Here is a 20,638-nt window from a genome sequence, read left to right on the forward strand (position 1 = left end):
GTTACTCTACCAAATACTGGTGAATTATTCGGATAAAAATCACTCGTAAAACTTGTTTAAACTTTGAAAATTTATTTGTAACGCATTAGGCAATTTGCGACACCATGAGTAGAATTAAACCTTTTTAGTAACATGACGTATAACTTTAACGTTACATATCTTCCGTTAATTGTGTCATCCGTTAGTGGCTAGGGGTTTTTTTCTAGGTGGTCTTTCTCTTTTCTATTTTTAGAGTGGTGAAATGAACTGGTTTCACTGTAACAACTGTTTTGTGAGAGAAGGGAAAAAATTCGTTGTGTCTAGCTGTGGCCATATATTTTGTGAGAACTGCGTAAACACAAGTGAGTCCGGAATACATTCAATACGTTCATTTCGGGATGTTGTGATAATTGTAAGTTACCTTTTTGTAATTTGCGAAGATAATGTGAATTGTTAAAGTTTCATGTTTTTCTGAAGGGCAGTGCAGAGTTTGTCATGCCAACTGTAACTACCTACACATATCTGATCAGGTGAGTCGAGTCCACTGAGAAACCAGATGATCTCAGGCACATTCACACTGCTGGCTCTAACGTTTCTCCACAGGGGGCCCTGGGTGGGTCTGGCCCACCCCCCAACGTTCTAGCCCACCCTGAGGGTCCCATGGCTCACTTTGGAGCTGGGCCCGGCCTGGTGGTCAGACTTGTTTTGAGTGCTAAATACAGTTCTGTCCATACACTGTTTTGTGTATAGTAGAGAGTGACATTAAGTTTTCAAGTCACAGCTAAATTATTGAGTTCAGTTGATGTCGACTGGTTTCTTTCATACAGCACACAACTAGTCATGTGACATACGTTTTTTTTTTGTTAAACCTGTCGACCTCTCTTAAGTAATGAAAAACTGCATAAAATAGTGGTATAGTGCAGAATTTTTCAAATTGAATAAAAAGAGGATGAAAGCAGATAGAGTTGTCTGAAATAGCTTAGAATAAAAATGAAAACCTTTAATGCATTACAAAGTGTTAATATTTATTATTATTTGTCACTATGGTTAAAAGCATTATTATTAGTTAGAGAAAATATTAACTTAACTTACCTATACAAACAATATTTATTACCCATTCCTTCCAACCTCTGTGTTTCTTACATATTCTTTCATTTTGTGAAGATGAAGCCTCAGGAAAAGATGTTTTTCAAAGATCCCGTGAAACTCATTCAGACTCGTCTGGAACATTTTGGACAGGTCTCAGCCATTTTCTGCTTATCAAAATACATTTAATTTGTCCCAATTAATATATAATCGAAAGCTTTTGGAAGGCTAGAAAACCCAAGCATTTGCTGTGAACTCTGGTACACAAAATCATCATTATGTCACAGTGACATCAAACTCTAAGCAAACACAATTCTGCCAGTTATAAATTAAGGAGATGTGTTTGTTTCAGATAGCTAATTTTCAGAAAAGGCAGATGGAGCGAGTCATCGCTTTCTTAAGAAGCAGGTCTGCGGAACTGGAACGAAAGCTGAAAGAAGTTTGTGATCAGTGCGACAGGTGGTAATTAGATCTGAGATATATTCAGTGGCACTTAAAATGGGACTGTTTAGTTACTTGTGCTTTGTTTAAGGCGAGTCTCTGAGCTGAAACTAGAGAACGAAGAACTAAAGAAGCCGCTTTCTCAGAGGAGGGTGAGAGTTTCTTATTGCATGTCCCTCACTTGCCTTCTAACTTACGTTCTCTTCAGATGTGATCATTTTTCTCCCCTCCACACAGACATCTCCTGGGAGGTTTCCGATTAATGGGTAAATACAGATAATTGTCTATGTGCATAGATGTGTGCCATAATATAATATAATATAATATAATATAAACATTTAAAATATTTTCTCTCAATATATAGAGGAACTCCAAGAATGATTCTTCCTGTGGCTGTCACATCACCAGGTAGCAAGTTTCATTTGAGACAGAAACCTCACTTCTTATAAACACTATAAAGCTCTTTATATTTTGTTCTTATCACATTTCATTTCCCATTACATTTCTAGTCACACCTCGCTCTAGAGCTGTCAGGTAGGTTGCGTTCTATCATCTCAATTTTTTTTAAACAGTAGAATTGCCTTCCCTCAAATAATACCATCCAATTCTGATTGTCATGCAGTTTGAGTGACACTTTGGAGAGGTTTAGACATTCCAGACTAGGCATGACAGTGAGTTAGCTGCTCTACTATATTCTAGTATATAGTTTATTTAGTTTAATATAGTCAGTTATCAGTATAAGAAAAATAAGCAATCCTTGTGTGACTGTTTTACATCTTATTTATTCTAGACACCCCCAGGGTCATCCATCTCTATGTCAGGCATGAGTTCAGTACATGAACATGGTTTCAGTAAGTGAGGAATAGTGACATTGTTAATCATATCTGTCAGATATCATTATTTGAGTTCATAAAGTATCCATGGTGTCATTCAATGTGGACACTCTACTCTCTACTGTTTGTATGCTTATGTTCTCTTCTTATCTTAAAGGGACACCCAGCTCAGTTAACACTCCTACAAGGTAACGTTTTATGCATTTACCAAGACTAAACATTTTTAATGCCCCAAATTGAAAGTTTTCACACTAGGAAATTGCACTGTCCATCTCTTCCCTTCTCATAATTTTTAGGTCCCAACATACAACCCCAAACAACTTTCAGCTTCGGGCGAGACCTACACTCCAGTCTCCACGGCCATAATCAATAATCATTTGTAGCTAATGCAGCACCTATATCACCCAATAGATGGGTGATATTCTTTGCATCATTTCAGTAGAAAAAATTATATGGGCCTTCTTTTATTTGAAAAATTATTTTAAGTTTAATTAAATGTGACAAATAAAAGCAATATGAGTCATAAATGTTTTTAATTTACTTTGGCACCTCAGTTTTTCTCATTTTTTTAACGAGGTTATTGCTAGAATTTAAATGATACATATAGACAAAATGTAACTTTCCCAATAGAAATGGAATTGCAATTCCATTCAACATATTTGTTGAACACAAAAACACATCAACATTTTTGCAAGCTTGGCTCAGTTACAAGAAGGATGTCAGAAATAAATGAATGAAATGCATTTTTTCCCCAGTGTATTATAACAGAAAGCAAGTCAAACAAAAGCTACAATATGAAAGGAACGAGAAAAAGGAATGTCTTCAATAACTTTCCAGCATTATTGATTTACTGTATAGTTATAAATACTAGCTGTATTATGGTCCCTTTTTATAGATAGAGTTTGATAATAAAACTAAGACATGGTTCTACAAATATACACTCGCATACCAACAGATCTGAGCTTCTAGCACACATAACCAACACTTATGTGTCTGTGTTGATAAGTGAAATACTGATCTAATTTAAACCTTAGTTTAATACTAAATATAGTTATACTCCAAATATTGTGAATAATTTGCCGTTCAAGCCATTTCATACCCCATTTGCCAAATTCAAATGTCGTGTAATTACCACATTTGATGAGACCTATTTGATCATGTTAAGAGGATAATTGGACAGAATGCAACAGTGAGTTAAACATAATTGGTCATGTTTTATTTTGCCACCCTGAAACACAAATTTACAGACAATAAGGCACAAGATTTTACAAAAGCCATGGCTTTTGTTGTCTTTTCATTGGATACTGAACAAATCTGCAGTGGAGTAGGGATGTATTCAAATGAAAAGTTTATTCACAATGAAGTAGAGAGATTAGAGAAATGTATCCATAAACCTCTAAGTGCGGAATGTTAGCTCATTGGAAGGGGAAAAATATATTGTAAACCTAATGCTTAAATTGTTTAAGAGGGAATCAATATACAGTGCCATATGGATCTCTGAATTAAACCAAACATACTCGCATTGCTAACATTTCTGGCCCAAACATCTAAACTACAGTACCTAATAGATAACCAAACCAAAGTTTCTGGAAATAAACAGTTTGAGCATGATGTCAGTTCTAAGCAGCAGCAATTAAGGCTCTACAAGATTACTAACAATAATAGCATAATAAGGGTAATACTTCGCAGTGAAAGTAGTCAAATAGTCAGTAAAGACCAAAAATACATTACAGTTCTGCATTTTCAATACTGCCTGTCGAATAGGTAACAAATGATGTAGTGACTGTTGAAGAAAATACTTCACATTGCTATTTTTCAACAGTGGAAAAGAGGGCATTGCATGAAGTGATTTTATACTGTGCCTTCAAACAGGTCTTGCCTAATTACAGGACTCACAGCAGATTAACAGACATGATCACAAACGGTTTTCTTTATATTAATCAATAACTGTGAGCTCTGTGTCCAGTTTTGTACTGTCTTTAGACGCAAACCAGTCTCGCACCTGTTGGTAACTCATTTTTGACTTTCGGCAGAGATGGTCAAGGTCTTTCTCTTGTAATGGTCCCGTCTGTTGATAATACAGCTCCAACTGACTGATGTCTACAGAATCCGTTGCAGACTTCTGTGTTTTTGTTGTGCTGTTCCCTTGTGACTTACGTTTCCTGTTGCCTTCACTTCCTGGGGTTCCACTGGCATCGGCAGCAGCCCCTCCACTTTGTAACAATGCTATCTCGGCAAGCACTTGTCCACGTACGTCAGCATGCACCCAGCGTACATTGCCATTTTTTACAGCATAACGCGTGTCCCCAAACCACTGGATAATGTCAGCACGAGGCAAAGATGTTATTTCCACTAGCTGTGTGTATAAGTCACTCTTTGGCCATGGGCATTTATGGAAGTATTCCTTAAGGATGGCCAGTTGCTCCTTTGTTTTCCTTGGTCGTCCAGCCACTGTTAATACTGAAGAAGGTGAAGAGTTGTCCAAGGGGTTTAGGGAGTTGTTCAAAGTGTTTGCTTTGACAGAGCGTGCAGATTTCGACGACCTGGCTGAGTGTTTTTTAGATGGGGTGATGGATGGAGAAGAAGAAGAGGAAGTGGGTGCAGCTGGCTCCGGAGGTGTCACACAATGTCCCTCACTTTCCTGTTCGCTTCCTACTTCATCATTATTCTGAATCTCACTTTCCTCTGAACATTTCTCCTCATCTTCTCCTAATGCTCCATCTTCAAATGACTCAAGAGTGTTAGACAGGAAAAGCTGGAAAAATTGAGAGCTCCTCTGCCGATTCTTTCGCGATCCTGTTCTTTGCCTGGTCTGTTCTTTGCCTTCGTTGTCAGCATGCTTTGTAGTTTGCTTTTTAGTGGTGAGGGGAAGAGGCTGAACCTCCTGAGACTGAAGTAATAGACTACAGTTAGGTTCATTTTTTTCTCCTTGAGAAGCAGAGAAGGACGTTGTCAATCCCCTACCATTTCGCAGCTGGTAGCGACTGTCACTAAACCATTTTCGAATCTCATTACGAGTTAGGCCCGTCTCCTCTTGTAAACGCTGGAGCTCTGTCTCATCAGGCCAGTTCTCCTGTAGGAAACTCTTACGCAATGCAGCTAACTGGGCTTTGGACTTTTTGTAGCGGCCATGCCGTGGCTGCTCAGATCCAACAGGAGATTCTGTAGAAGAAGGTGGGGTAGCTGCTTGAGGTGTTTCGGGCATTTCTACTGGTTGTCGGTAGTAGTACGAATCCTGAGGAGGAGGGAGAGATGAACGAAAACGTGACGGAGCAGGAGAGAGCTTTGCTGGTTCTGTGCTTTCAATTTTATGTCTTTTGCGAGGCACTTGTGGACTTTGCGCTAGATCTTCTACATGGTCTTCGGTTTCTTTAAAATCCTCAATTCCCTTTTTCCTCTTCATAGTGCTCTCTTTGTGTGTCTCACTTGTTTCCCCAGGCCTAGCCAGCTTAAGCCGTGTCTCTTCAATGTCCTCCGATGCCCAGCTGATTCCATACTTGATGCGTTGCACCATGAACCACACTTTAACTTTATCTAGGGGAAGAGCACAGACACGGGCAAGAGTGCTGACCTCTTGAGATGTTGGATAGGGGAAGGTGTTGAAGGCCTGAACAAGTTCAGGGACACTATCCAACTCACGTGTTTGATCGGACTGGGTCCACACTAGCTTCAGTCCTTCAGATACCAAAGGAAGACACACTACAGAGTTATTATTAGTGCTGAAGCTTACTGCAGCGCTGCCATTGCTCTCTCTTGGTCTGCGATTAGAGGGGCTTGCATGTTCCTTTCCGTCAGAATTGTGGTGTGGTGATTTTTGCAGCCGTGGACTGGTGAGGTTTCCGTCTTGTCTTTTTGCTGCCACCCCTCTCGGAGAGATAACTTTCAAGTCATGGTCAGTGTGCGTCGCCATCAGAGATGTCACACCTCTATTGCCACACACTGAAAGAATGACAAAGAAACTGAGTCAATTGACAATGAATACAATTTAGAAAGCATTTTAAAATATATTCCTAATGGTAAGTATAACAAAGAACAAAGAAGTTTATTGGCAGAGTAAGATTGGTCTCATCATAATTAATTTGTTTTGGTAAAATAACAAACTATTCAAATGTACAATGGAAAATAATAGATTGAATATTACAACACATACCAGTACAATCTGGATTTGTAGTCATTCGAGTTGGTTGTTTTTTGTGGTTTGGGGTGTGTGCTTTATTGATGAATAAAAAGTCAATCAAGGCCCAAATTGTGACTTTTACACTCATTGTGAAATGGCCAGATTAGAAACTGCAGTTGCCCTCATAAACACCATCACACAGCATAGCAGGGCATGTGCACTACCCACCGTGCCTTTTCTTGAACAGTTAATTTTTGTGAACTTAAAATCCTGCTTGTTGTTTGTAAGCCAGATTTGTGAGGGGTGAAGAGGTTGGAATGCTGGGGGGTGGTGGGATGTTGCTGGCTGATGGGTGCAAGGATGATGCTTTGGGGAGGGGGTTAATGGGTGGGGTTCTGGTCAGACTTTGATTGGTCAAATCTACAACAGAATTGTTCAAAGCATTTTCAAGATCCAGCCAACTTAACCTCAAGAAATCTTACATTATTGATGCCTATCCAGAGACTGAGTTTCAAGGAACACCATTCATCAAACTCCCTTAAAGTCATTAAACTGGAACTTTATGGTCAAGTCTACAGTCCAGCCACTGACTTTCCTCTCTAAAGTTGAAAGAAGGACAGATGTCACCCCCTTCCCCCTGCCATTCTCTTCCACACATTAGCCTTTTATTAAAGCCTGTCGTATACTCTACACCAATGCACACCCAACCCCCACTTTGGCAGACTTGGGCAAAAGAGATGGGGGCCCTGCCCTTCACAGCTCTCTTGCCCCTTTCCAGTGCACGTAATGGTCCACTTCCCCCGTTTGCCTAACCCCATAGAACCATATAGAAGTTCGTTTAACCTTCCAACAGATGGCCAAAAGGATAGTAGGAGTCAGTCTCGGTTAAATAAAGGTAACAAAAGTTAGTGCAATTTGTCAAGCTGGTTTGTTTGCCAGTTTTGCTGTTTGCATAGATGCCTACCAGATCAGTCTACAGAGAACATGTTGGTTAACTTAAATTGGGTCTATGCTAAAAACATTGTCTAATCATGACATGAGATGATTTCTCAGTGTTTGTCCTGACTAAGACACCTTAACTGCCTATGGTCTCTAATTTCTAAATGAACAACACAGTACCTTAAGGGGTTAGTTCAACCAAAAATGAAAATTATGACATAATTTACTCGCCTTCAAGGCATCCTATGTGTACATGACTTTCTTCTTTCAGCCAAACACAATCGGAGTTATATTAAAAAATATATATACTCTGGCTCTTCCAAGCTTTATAATGGGAGTAAATAGTACCCTAGATTTTGAAGCCTGTAAGAAAAATATCCATATTTTTTAATTAAAAACTATGATCACTGGCTTCCGGTAACGGCCGTACACAAGTCAAGTTCCGGCGGAAGAGTGACCGCTGACGCTGGCCCGACGAATGACATAGGATGTAGGAGTAGCGTAAGCTTAGGTGCGAGTAGACCCCTTTCGCAGTTCAAACAAATAGGGCTGAGCAACAAACTCAAGCTCATCTTCTCTTGTATCAAAATCCTCCGGTATTTCTATTTAAAAATTCTCGTTTTAGACTTCTACTTTGTGATCTTCTGCGCTTCTGCATGCGTCAATACGTCGGGTCAGAGTTCACTCAGGCCCCGTCCACACTACTGCGTTTTCGTTTAAAAACGGAGACCTTTTGCTACGTTTGCACCTTCCGTCCACACTAAAACGGCAAAAACGGAGACCCAAAACGGAGAAGTTTAGAAACGCTGCCGATCCGTTTTTCGTTTTGAAACTCCGGAGGGCGTTTTAGTGTAGACGGGTCAAGACGGAGGACTTTAGAAACGATGACGTAGTAGAGGCTCACGCTCGGCTCTATGATTGGGTGTCATCAGTCATGGCGTATATCTTTGCTAGCAGCTGTTGTACAAGTAAATTCTGCATTTTACAACGCTATAACTGCCTACATGCGCCGGAGTCAAGCTATTATTCCAGCGATCTGTGACAATTCCCGTGTGCAGCGGCGGCGTTGACCGTACATGGAGCGTCGGTTTGGGGTTAACCCAGAGCATGGTGGGATAATTTTATCAATGAAGTTGTGTTTACACCGGCACGCGCATGCCCAGTGTTGGTGAATGGTCACGTGATCCGCGTTTTCAGTCGTTTTAATGTGGACGGAGATCAATTCTAATACGCAGCTAAAACGCTGGTGTGGACGGAGATCGTATTCGTTTTAATTCTCCGTTTCTAAACTAAAACGCAGTAGTGTGGATGGGGCCTCAGCCTTGTGTACGGCTGTTACTGGAAGCCAGTGATTATGGTTTATAAAGTTATAAATATGGATATTGTTCTTACAAAAACACATCGCTTCACTTCAAAAGGTCTTTATTAACCCCTGGAGCCGTGTGAATTACTTTTATGATAGATGGATGCACTTTTTTGGGCTTCAAAATCTAGGGTATCATATCATTCACAGGATATTTTTTAATATAACTGATTGTGGTTGGCTGAAAGAAGAAATTCATATACACCAAGGGTGGCTTGAGGGTGAGTAAATGTTGGGATAATTTTATATTTTTGGGTGAACTAACCCTTTTTAAGTTTTAGCTTGTTGAAGCAGCATCCTATGACTTTAATGAGCCCAAAACAAAGCTGAACTGTGAACCACAGAAACTGATTTTGCCAGTAGTCTACTTGAGCACAGTTAGGCAATACTGATTGGAAAGGCTTTACCAATGTTAGGCAATTTACCACTACACGCTACAAGCAGGCCAGTCATCTACTAAAGAAGTTGGAGGTGAACTTGACAGGATAAATTCCAGACCGCCTGTGGTGACCTCATTTATCAGATGACGACTTGGAATGACTCGACTAAGCGTAAAGTCCCTTGAAGTCAGAGTAGCTTTTGTCATCACATTGTTTAGCAGCGTTACCATTTGTACTTTAGTGTCCAGTTTACAAATATATGAACTTATGAAATATATATTTTACAAATACATTCACAAGTTCACATATTTTCCAAAGTTTAGTCTGAAATGTGAGATACTCAATATTAATATGGTCCAAATTAATTAATAAATTATGTGAGAATTCATTATAATATAATTTGTGAACATGAGCAATGGTCTATCATACATGCACTCTATAAAACAGAAATACATTGCAGTTTACACTAAAAATCGGTTAGACTTGTTGGAAATTGCGTCATTGGCCGATGTTTGTCCATGGCCTCTATTATAATCAGCTTATGTGGGGAACTTTTGACGCAGGTCGTAGGGTGTGAGATGAGATCACTACAGTGTGTATTTATCCAACAAACAGTAAGCAGGTGTAAGGGCCATCGTGGGCCAAATGCTTTATAATAAACCAGGTTTTATGCCAAAAGAGTTCTTGTACACAATCCATTTCGTGGCGCAGGATCCGCTCACGCTTCAGTTACGCACATAAACAAACTCCCGTTGTTCCATTTAACCACACATTCCCCGTTGAACCTCGTTCAAAACAAATGCTTCAAATAATGTGAAAGCGACGCTAAACAAAATCGCCTGACCCATCGCGTGGCTTTCAGGGTCCAATAACAAGCCTCGTCTCGGCTACGCTTTAAAAACTTCACGAATGTAAATTGTAGCAGTTCGCGTGAAACAGGAACTCACCGCTTGAATTTCTCTCAAGGTTGTATGTGGATACGCCACTTCAGCTGGTCTGTATTATACGTTGTTGCTTTTGTTCTGGAAATCCCGAAGTGGTTTTCGCCTGTCCGGTCAGACCGAGGCTAGACAGAGAGGATCAGGAAACTCTCGGACCAGCCCCCTCTTTCTCATGAAACGACAGTGCAGTGCTCGAGCAGGTCCAATCCGGGAAGGAGAGGGATGGGAGGAGGAGCACAGCTGAAACTTGGCCCCTTGAATGCACTTCCCATCTGGGATGTGATTACCATGTGAATTGTGCCATATGAAAAGTTTTAGGAGTCTCCAGGTAAGGCTGCAAATCATTATTCTTTGATCAGACATGTTATTAGAGATAACTTTATGAATGTTAGAGTTCAGGAAACAGCAATTAATTGAATCTACAAATTAGTAAAACAACCCCCTTTAGAGTAATACAACAAGAGCTCTTAACTCCTTTATCATTACATAGGGCTCACTTTTACATAGGGCTCCTTTATCACCCTTTATTTTGCTTACTTTGACTGTAATACATGACTGTACCCACCAAATATATTAATAGACATGAATTGTTGATTAGAGGTGAAGTAATTTTGAATATGATACAGCCAAGTGTCCAGGAAAACTAATTGAACTTATTACACGGCTGTCAAATATTGATTTGATTTACATTATTAAGCATACTTGTAGAGAACGGAGAGGCATAACATGAGCACAACTGTGTAAGATTTCCCAGATGAGTGGACAGTTATGAAGTGTTACCCTAGTGCAGTGTTTCCCAACCCTGCTCCTTGAGGCACACCAACAGTGCACATTTTGGATGTCTCCCTTTTCTGACCCATATATTTCTGGTCTTGGAGTCTCTACTAACGAGCTGATGAGTTGATTCAGGTGTGATCGATTAGGAAGAGTTGGAAAATGTGTAGTGTTGGTGTTCCTCCAGGAACAGGGTTGGGAAACACTGCCCTAGTGTGGCTGAGTGCTGTTGTTGACCAATCAGAATCAAGTATTCAAGAGCGATTTATCAATCTTTCAAAAATACAACACAAAAAAGACTAGTAAAATGTCAGTATTTATTGAAATATAATGTTTGGTTAGTATACATTCATTTATTACAATTATTATTCTCTTTCAAGTTAAAACCACCAGTATATTTAAAAGGGTATATATTTTTTTATTGTTTTAGAAAACAATAAGTTGTGACAAAAATAATGTGCTGATGAATTGTGCAATAAGTGTCTTAAGTGACTCAGCTACTGCTATTTTAATCAGTGCTTACTCCTTTGTTAAGATGGACATTACAATAATTTTAGAAACAACATTAAAAAAAATGACAATTATTAAAAAACGAGCTCTGTTTCTGCATGTTAAAATTTTCCACTGCCAAGACTCAGCATGGAACGAGGCACTCTGATGAATGAAGGAGTGAATACGGAGAGCCAGGACACATAGGGTACCTGGGAAAAGACGAACTTCAGAGAGGTGTAGTCCACGACACTGCGGCCTGGAAAATAAACATCATAAACACCGTGTAGGATTTTGGAACAGCTACAGTACATCTATGTATCTTTGTTCATAACTGGAAGCACCATCACTCCAGCATAAACACCTATCACCATACCATCAACATCCGTGAGTCCATAGCGCCGAGCCAGGTCACAGGTCATCAACACTTGCCCAGTCATGGACATCAGACTTGTATCTGTTTTTCGCCAAGAAGCAGAAAGTAACATAAACAAGAGCCTCCAAGTAATAAATTTTGCCTTTCATGGTAATTCATAACCATGTTAACTTTAACCACTCATTTTTTTTTAATCCAACCTTTGGCCAGCTCAACTAAGCATCGCCCACTAAACTCCGTCGTCTCACCCTTACTGAAAACTTCCTTGAGCTGAGAAACAGATAGTAAACAAATATTTAGCAAGATATGTTTGTAATATCATAATCATACCCATTTTATATGAACTTTAAAACCAATGCAGATTAATATCTGGCATAAAATGAATATGGCTTACTTTGGGATCCAAACCTGGAGGTGCCTCATCATGAGATATATACTGATTAACTAACTCAGTCTGAACTGCCCCTGGCCAGAGGCTTACAGAAACCACACCTTTCTTCTTCAGCTCTACTGCCATGTCTGCTGCCATTCTGTCACACTGAAGAAAAGAACCGAAAGAAAGATGGAACATAAATGCTCTGAGAATAATGAAGGAATAGTCTTCAAACTAAAAATGGAATGTAACTGAGAATGCATACTGTGCAACTGAAATAATCTGGCTTTCAAATATGATACGCTAAAAAGGACTGCAAATATAGAATCTGTAATGTGTGCACTGACTTACTGCAGCCTTGCCGACCCCATAGGGTACATTAAAGAGATAGCGCATGCCACCCATGGATGATATGAACACAATCAAGCCCTTGCCCTGAGCCACCATCATCCTTGCAGCATACACTGAGCAGAAATAGTGACCCCTGTAAAAACACAGTGACCATGATCTCTGATACGGCTCTGAAAGGACTAAGCAAATTAATTGTTATGAAAAAGTCATTTCGGGATTTTTCAATATGATTCAATTCATTGTGCAGTATTGCTTTAAGGGTCAAATTTGTATGTGGTTCGGTCCTAAATGCCCCCAATATACTCACAACGAAGTTCTTTTTCCTCCTCTTTGCGGTAAAAAATATGCAAGCTGCCGTATACTGTTAGTTAACATTCCGATAAAGGTTTTCCAGGAAGTTTGCTTTGGTAAGTTGGTTCAAAACGTGACTGGATTATTGACGGTTGGGGGGGGGGTTGATTAGCTTTCGTGAGGCACTCTCGCAAGGTCTCTCGCTCTCTCCCTCTCTGCCGCGCGCTATGTATGTTATGCGCGCAGTATGTTCTATCTCGCTCTAGATTCCGGGAGATTTGAACTAATTTGCAGGCATCAGGGAGACGCTATCAATATTCGGGAGACTCCCGGAACTTCCGGGAGACTTGGGATGTCTGCATTATGTTATTTGGAGTCACCTCCAGATCTGTACTGTACCTGAGTCCAGTGTTGTTGATGGTGTCCCAAATATCTGGTTCCACCTCCCAGAACTTTTTATTCATGTTGTCGAAAATAGCCTAACACACAGACATAAACACAACAATAACAAAAAAAGTTATTTTATGAAACAATCAAAAGTAAAAAATAAATTAAGTTTACAAAAGCAAAATATTTGTTCCATTGTTAGTTGTAACTGACCTGTACACCAGCGTAAGCATTATTCACCAACATGTCAAGCCTGCCATTTTGCTCACGCTGGACACGTTCGAACAGCTCCTTGATGTCATCCTCTTTAGATGAGTCACAGACCACAGGGAGACACCGGCCACCTCTCTCTGTCACCTGTCATCATGAAAATAAAAGAAGCATAAAACCAGTATCACCTTCCCCAAGTTGCACAAACCACAGAGGGTTATTGATGTTACAATCAATAGCCAGTTTCCAAACCTCAGCTGCTGTCTGCTTTAAAGTTTTCTCCTGTCGACCAGTGATGTACACAGTAGCGCCAGCCTCAGATAACTGAAGGGCAATACCTCTTCCAATTCCTCTGGAAGCACCAGTCACCACACAAATCCATCCTGATAGTGCCATCTGATAAACACAGATTGATGTCTGATTCATAAAGCAGTTCTTTTGAATTAGATCTTTGATTTGGTTCACACAATCTATAAAAACTATTAGTTTAAAGGCCTGTTCACACCAAGGACGATAACTACTGGAATCACTTTCAGAACGATTTTTTTCCCAGCTGATGAAGATAAAAACATTGACAGCCAATCAGAATCCATCCTGTTATAAAGCCAGTGGTGCTCACTGCAGAGCCAAATGACGTCCAGCTCCCCCTCTCTGGACGATATGGGTGAGGACTCTGTGGACTTCATGGAGTTAGCTTGACCGAATTAGGTTTAGGGATAGGGTTATGGGTAGTTTTAGGGTGTGGCTGGCCCTTTAAGCTCCACCCATTACATGCAGCAAGGGGGAGCTGGACATCAAGCTCCACCCATTGGCTCTGCAGTGAGCTGCCTCTCCATTAAAGAGCTTGAGCATTTAAAGTGGCAGACAAAACTGCAGCACCTGCTTATAATAAACAGAATGTTATCGTGCGTTGATGTGGGCACTAACATAGGTATTTTTATGATATCGCCTTTATACGGTTTACGATTTTACACTGTCAACACTGTCTAGTTCCGGCGGATGACCTATGACCCAACGCACGCATATTGACAAACGCCAAAGCTCAGAGGATAGAGCAAAACAAAACACCGGTATCGAATTAGAAGTCTAAAACAAGATTTTTTAAAGAAAAATGTCAGAGGATTTCGATACAAGAAAAGAGGAGCTTGAGTTTGTTGCTCAGCCCTGTTTGTTTGAACCGCGAGAGACGTCTATTCTCACCTAAGCTTACGCTACTCCTACATCCTATGTCATACGTCGGGTCAGAGGTCACTCTTCCGCTGGAACTTGACCAGGATATTTTTTTAATATAATTCTGATTGTGTTTGACTGTAAGAAGAAAGAGTAAATTATGGGATAATTTTTGGGTGAACAAAAATGTAATACCAATTCTTTAGGTTCCAAATACGTTAATTCCAATGAGCTGTATCATGGCTGATGATCATAAACTCAACTATGTGAAATTACAATAAACATGCTTATTGATTACCTAATTTAAAAAAAAAAAAAGAATTAGGCCTATGTGTTTTTTATTTATTTATTTTTTATATATATTTTCAACAAAGTTTTTAGGCCTATGTGTTAGTAATGTGCCATGCCGTTCCGGTTCCGTCAGAGACTCGCGATGACGTAAATGGCGTAGTGAACAGCCGAATCATTTTGTTGTCTGTAACGAACTGTTCCCAAAGAACCGATTCGCGAAAATGAGTCACTTTAGTCAGTAACAGGGAACAGGGAAGCGGAGAGAAATACAAGCCCGTCACCCTGTGGTTATATATATCCATTGCAACCTTCTTCACAACGACAAATAATTGGCCCAGAATTAAAGTTATGCAACCGTGCATCATCACAAATTAACAATTATTTATCAAAGCGTCATGCAGATGGAAAGGTACATTTTAATTTCTCGTTTCATTATTGTGACACCTCGACTTGTTTCGAAGGCTGTTCACTACGCCAGAGTGACGGTGTGTTTAATGCGATGGATAGAATTGTCTTTCTTGTGACATTTTGAAAAACCTATTGCGACCTTCCTTTACATATGGCTACGTATTTATGTAAACGAGACACGTACCTGTTCAACGCTGCGTTTAAACTCCCGATGAACTGTATTTGTCGCTCAGAAACTCTTGTCTGGACTTGAAATCTCCAACAACAGGCAAAGTGTGGTGAAATGAACGAACTGCTACACATATAACGTGCAGATAAGACAGTCCTGTTTATGGCTATCCTCCCATTCCCGTAATACGTCTAATAAAAAGCCACTAAGTTTTGTAAATGTAACTACTTTTACAAGCCTATTTAAACCATATGAAATCACCCACCCCATAAACACAAATGTACAATAATGCAGTTCTTTTCTATTTGTTCAGCTTTTGTTCAACTTTAGCCTAATCACATAGCAGAAAATCAAATCCAATACTTTGTTCAAACATTTTTGTTTACAGCATGGGAAGGTCGTTCCTGTGATCCGCCAACTACACTCTTAAAAAGTGGCAAGGTTCTTTATTGGCATGGATGGTTCCTTTCCACAAAACATTTTTTTATAGTGTAAAAAATGTTCTTTAGACTAATGTACTTCACACTGAGAAAAACATTGCTTTTGTAAAAACTGTTCACTGTGGTACCAAAAATGGTCCCTGCAATGGAATCTACCAAATAGTGGTATTCACTGAATTGTTTAATGCAGTCACCTCATTTCCCCAACAGAGCTTGGATTTATGATTGTGGGGCACCCAAGGATCTTCGCCCCAATTACATATTGTGCAATTTGCCATTTGTTATTTCAAGGTAACCTTTGCTCTAAATCTACTTTGATGCCACTCTGCAGTCACCATTGCTTGCATGTTACAATTGTTAGAGAAGTAAACACTAAAATCCAAGTCGCTGCTCACAGTACCAAAGGCCACTGGAATTTCCCTTTTTAATAGTTGCAATGTAGCATCACAGTCTCCCATTAACCCCTTTTCATTGTTTTGTTTTGTTTGAGGTGCACAGGACACACGGTTGAATAGGAAGCTACCAAACAGTGGTTAGATTCAATTGATTCAAGGCTTAATAAAAAAAGATAGTGACTTAATCTTATTAATAACAACTAAACAGTAAACCATGTTCAGAGATGTTAATTGCTCTGCTCAGTGACAAACAACATCATTTGAGCAGAGTGTATACTGGCATCACTGTCATATACAGTGGGGAAAATAATTATTTGATCCCCTGCTGATTATGTAAGTTTGCTCACTTACAAAGAAATGAATACAATACAATACAATATTTATTTATAAGGCACATTTAAAAACAACCAAGGCTGACCAAAGTGCCGTACAGGACAGAATAAAAAAATAAGTAATAATAATAAAACAACCAATAAAGGGAAACACAACAATAGATAAACAATAATTACCTAAATTAAGGGCTAAGTGTTAAAGGCCAAAGAAAATAAATATGTCTTTAAAGAAGATTTGAAGGAGGAAACAGACAGGGCTAATCTAATGTGGAGAGGTAGACTGTTCCAAAGTTTAGGGCCTGCAGTTGCAAAAGCACGATCACCTCGTTTTTTAAGTCTAGATCTAGGCACGATGAGTAGACAGTGATCGCAAGATCTCAGACTTCTAGAGGGAGTGTAGTACGGGCGAAGTAGATCGGTCAGGTACTGAGGGGCCAATTTGTTGAATGCTTTATAAACAATTTATAAAAATTTAAAATCAATTCTAAATTTGACAGGTAGCTAGTGCTGTGTGGATAAAATAGGGGTGATCGACTCATACTTGCGGGTCCCAGTGAGGAGTTTAGCAGCTGCGTTCTGCACTAGCTGTAGACGGGAGAGGCAAGACTGAGAGACACCAATATAAAGAGAGTTACAATAGTCTAAACGTGATGTAACAAAAGCATGGATCACTGTTTGGAAGTTACTCTTGGTTAAAAAAGGTTTCACTTTAGAGAGTTGGCGAAGATGAAAAAAGCATGATCTTACAACAGTAGCTACTGATATGTTTATCAAATTTTAGGTTATGATCGAATAGAAAGCCCAGATTTCTAGCGCATTGAGTTTCATATGGAGCAAGTGGACCATGGTCAACATCAAGCACACAGTTTTCCCTGGGCCCACATAAAATTATTTCAGTTTTATTTTCGTTTAAATTTAGAAAATTACTTGACAGCCAAAGCTTAAGTTCATTTAAACAGGCCATCAGGGATTGTAAACCATTTTTATCATTATGTTTTAACGGAAAGTAGATCTGAGTATCATCAGCATATAGATGAAAGGATACTCCGCATTTATCAAAAATGGAAACGAGAGGTAGCATATACAGGATAAACAATACCGGGCCGAGGATTGATCCCTGTGGGACTCCACAATTTAGAGGTAATGTTAGACTAGAGGAGGACTGATGACCGATACGAACACTAAAACATCTGTTGGTCAGATAAGAACGGAACCACTGTAAGACTGCGCCTAATGAAGGGTCTATAATTTTTATGGTAGGTTTATTTTAACAGATAGAGACAGAATATCAATCAGAAAATTAATTTGCATTTCAACCCTTTATCGGGCGAGGAACCATATTTGGTAACTTAAAGGAACACTCCGACTTTTTGGGACTTTAGCCTATTCACCTTATCCCCCAGAGTTAGATAAGTCCATACATACCTTTTTCATCTCGCACCCACCGCTAGCCTAGCTTAGCACAAAGACTGGATGTAAATGGTTGCAGCTAGCATACTAATCCAAATAAGGGACAAAATAGCGCAAACATTTTCCTATTTACATGTTGGGATTTGTATAGTCACAGAGTGTACAAAAAACTACGTCACATGAGACACAGACATATTTTAACAGTATAAATACTGGGAACTATATTCTCTGAAGGCGAAGCACTGCTACTTGGGCGGAGTGATAACCGCAGCACCTGAGACGCGCCGTGGTGAGGAGCAGAGAGTTCGTTCAGAGTTTGGGTACGGTACGTCTCAGGTGCTGCGGTTATCACTCCGCCCAAGTAGCAGTGCTTCGCCTTCAGAGAATATAGTTCCCAGTATTTATACGGTTAAAATATGTCTGTGTCTCATGTGACTTTGTTTTTTGTACACTCTGTGACTATACAAATCACAACATGTAAATAGGAAAATGTTTGCGTTATTTTGTCACTTATTTGGATTAGTATGCTAGCTGCAACCATTTACATCCAGTCTTTGTGCTAAGCTAGGCTAGCGGTGGGTGCGTCAAACAGACTTATAGCACGCACGGAGATGAAAAAGGTATGTATGAACTTATCTAACTCTGGGGGATAAGGTGAATAGGCTAAAGTCCCAAAAAGTCGGAGTGTTCCTTTAATCGCGCATTCAAACTGACTCTCCCCTGCCTGTTTGCGTTGTCGTATGAGCGCAAATATTTCTCCTAGCCAATCAGCGAAGATCAGGCTACGTCACTGATAGTCACACCATGGCATCTGACCAATCAGAAGTTGCGCGGAGCATTTCAAACTTCAGTGTCGTTCCGGTTATTGGAAAGTGAGGTTATGCGCTACTACCTACTCCCACATCAGCGCTAATAACTTCAAAACAAAAAATGGTAAGTTGATGAAACTCACACATTCTATGGTTGAATAGTTGTGCAACATGTTGAGATAGGTGTTGTTTGCATAGATTTCTTGAAAGTAGTGACATTTGTGGCATGAAAAATGGTGAGACCATATTTGATCAAACGCCCTGTTCACGTAAGATTAGCGCAAGTGATAGGAAGACCATATTTAGACATACGCCCTATGCGTATAGAAAAGCTGTACTAGGGTATTTTTTCTACAAATAATGCATTATAACCACAGTCTATGATTATAATGTAGGACAATAGTATTTACTAGTGCATTGGATGTTATCACAGGTTTGAATAACATTATAAAGTGATCCAGTGGGAAACGAAACACATTTATAGACATTTTCAAGCCATATTAGATATTGAAATATGTGTGGTTTTGGTCAGTTTTTATGACCTTTATAACAATTTTTAATACTTATAATGATATTTTGCACTTCTTATTATATATTTACATATATTATGACAGACCAGTCCAATGTTACTCACTTATTTTTCTTCTTATTTATATTTCAGTAGATCTGCACTTCACTGTTACTCAACAAATAACTCAAACTGGGCTTGATATTGACTCAAAAATGTACTCTCTGTTCTTTGCAGCTATCTACGCAAATCTTTTACGGCAAGAGGGAGACAGTTGTGCCAGCCCACCCCAGCATCAGTGATGATGAGGGCTGTGAGGAGGAAGATGATGATGTGGCAGACCCTGACTTCCTCCCACCCACCCACAACCTAGACACTCCAGGCCAGAGTGATATAGGCCCCTCTGCCAAGAGGTGTAATTTAATTTAAAATGTACCTAATAATAATTTAAAATGTTCCTAAATAAATATTTTTATGTTTGTAACAAGTTTATGTGTTTTTATTATATTTTTATATATATACTTTTTAAGGGAAAAAAAATTACCCTAGACTGACGAGGAACCATATATGGTAACTTCATTGCCCTTGATTTCCAACCTAAAAAAATATATTTTTTTTAAAACTCACAAATGTTTAGAAGTCTTATAATATCCTCCAATAACACTCTATGGTTGAAATTTAGAATTTCCAAGTATTTCAATGAGTGCCCTATAAAGGGTTAAGTGAAATAAGTATTTGATCCCAAGCAAAACATGCCTTAGTACTTGATGGAGAACCCTTTGTTGGCAAACACAGAGGTAAGATGTTTCTTGTAGTTGGTCACCAGGTTTGCACACATCTCAGGAGGGATTTTGGTCCACTCTTCTTTACAGATACTCTCAAAATCCCTAAGGTTTCTTGGCTGTCGCTTGGCAACTCAAAGTTTCAGCTCCCTCCACAGATTTTATATAGGATTAAGGTCTGGAGACTGGCTCCAAGACCTTAATATGCTTCTTCTTGAGCCACTCCTTTGTTGCCTGGATGGTGTGTTTTGCCCTGTACCCTTACCAGAGAAACAGCCCAAAAGCATGATGTTTCCACCTCCATGCTTGACTGCTGGGATGGTGTTCTTGGGGTCATAGTTAGCATTTCTCTCCCTCCAAACACGGCGAGTTGAGTTGATGCCAAAGAGCTCAATTTTGGTCTCATCTCACCACAGCACTTTCTCCCAAGCCTTCTCTGCGTTATTGGATATTTATTGGCAAGCTTCAGATGGGCTTGAACATGTGCCTTCTTGAGGAGGGGTACCTTGGGGGTGCTGCTGGATTTCAATCCATTGTGGCGTAGTGTGTTACCAATGGTTTGCTTGTAATTGGTAATTGCTTTGTAATGATCTA

General features: G+C 39.6%; 3 protein-coding genes across 4 annotated transcripts; 1 reads left to right on the forward strand and 2 right to left on the reverse strand.

The window, feature by feature from the left end:
• Window positions 1-224: 224 nt before the first annotated feature.
• LOC130076162 (RING finger protein 212B-like) lies at window positions 225-2,719 on the forward strand. Of its 2 annotated transcripts, none has more exons than XM_056241139.1 (12): window positions 225-341; window positions 457-509; window positions 1,144-1,218; window positions 1,418-1,524; window positions 1,598-1,658; window positions 1,744-1,772; window positions 1,871-1,914; window positions 2,016-2,040; window positions 2,129-2,177; window positions 2,297-2,357; window positions 2,497-2,527; window positions 2,636-2,719. In XM_056241139.1, exons 1-12 carry the CDS (start codon window positions 242-244, stop codon window positions 2,703-2,705), a joined length of 705 nt encoding a protein of 234 aa, XP_056097114.1. In that variant the 5' UTR covers window positions 225-241; the 3' UTR covers window positions 2,706-2,719. The 2 variants fall into 2 exon arrangements, with proteins under 2 accessions (XP_056097114.1, XP_056097115.1); XM_056241140.1 differs by having other exon boundaries at window positions 231-341; window positions 2,297-2,351.
• An 814-nt stretch (window positions 2,720-3,533) lies between these two features.
• On the reverse strand, window positions 3,534-10,291 carry homeza (homeobox and leucine zipper encoding a). The gene is made up of 2 exons (XM_056241131.1): window positions 10,086-10,291; window positions 3,534-6,278 (listed from the first exon to the last, which is right to left on the reverse strand). The coding sequence occupies exon 2, from the start codon at window positions 6,247-6,249 to the stop codon at window positions 4,276-4,278; it is 1,974 nt and encodes a 657-aa protein (XP_056097106.1). The 5' UTR covers window positions 6,250-6,278; window positions 10,086-10,291; the 3' UTR covers window positions 3,534-4,275.
• An 895-nt stretch (window positions 10,292-11,186) lies between these two features.
• Window positions 11,187-15,619, reverse strand: dhrs1 (dehydrogenase/reductase (SDR family) member 1). Its single transcript, XM_056241159.1, has 9 exons — window positions 15,384-15,619; window positions 13,583-13,726; window positions 13,334-13,477; window positions 13,133-13,212; window positions 12,443-12,575; window positions 12,113-12,256; window positions 11,919-11,988; window positions 11,719-11,799; window positions 11,187-11,601 (listed from the first exon to the last, which is right to left on the reverse strand). The coding sequence occupies exons 2-9, from the start codon at window positions 13,724-13,726 to the stop codon at window positions 11,465-11,467; spliced, it is 933 nt and encodes a 310-aa protein (XP_056097134.1). The 5' UTR covers window positions 15,384-15,619; the 3' UTR covers window positions 11,187-11,464.
• Window positions 15,620-20,638: the final 5,019 nt, after the last annotated feature.

The sequence above is a fragment of the Rhinichthys klamathensis genome, unplaced genomic scaffold, assembly GCF_029890125.1.
Source record: "Rhinichthys klamathensis goyatoka isolate OS25496 unplaced genomic scaffold, OSU_Roscu_1.1 h1tg000631l_1, whole genome shotgun sequence".
NCBI classification, from domain to species: Eukaryota; Metazoa; Chordata; class Actinopteri; order Cypriniformes; family Leuciscidae; genus Rhinichthys; species Rhinichthys klamathensis.

Coding starts and splice junctions, on each gene's coding strand:
- LOC130076162 (XM_056241139.1), top strand. CDS start 242: ATGAACTGGTTTCACTGTAACAACTGTTTTGTGAGAGAAGGGAAAAAA. Junction 1,659..1,743: donor AGCCGCTTTCTCAGAGGAGG/GTGAGAGTTTCT, acceptor CCCTCCACACAG/ACATCTCCTGGGAGGTTTCC. Junction 2,178..2,296: donor ATTCCAGACTAGGCATGACA/GTGAGTTAGCTG, acceptor TATTTATTCTAG/ACACCCCCAGGGTCATCCAT.
- homeza (XM_056241131.1), bottom strand. CDS start 6,249: ATGGCGACGCACACTGACCATGACTTGAAAGTTATCTCTCCGAGAGGG.
- dhrs1 (XM_056241159.1), bottom strand. CDS start 13,726: ATGGCACTATCAGGATGGATTTGTGTGGTGACTGGTGCTTCCAGAGGA. Junction 13,213..13,333: donor ATGCTTACGCTGGTGTACAG/GTCAGTTACAAC, acceptor TCTGTGTGTTAG/GCTATTTTCGACAACATGAA. Junction 12,576..13,132: donor ATCAACAACACTGGACTCAG/GTACAGTACAGA, acceptor GTGTTTTTACAG/GGGTCACTATTTCTGCTCAG.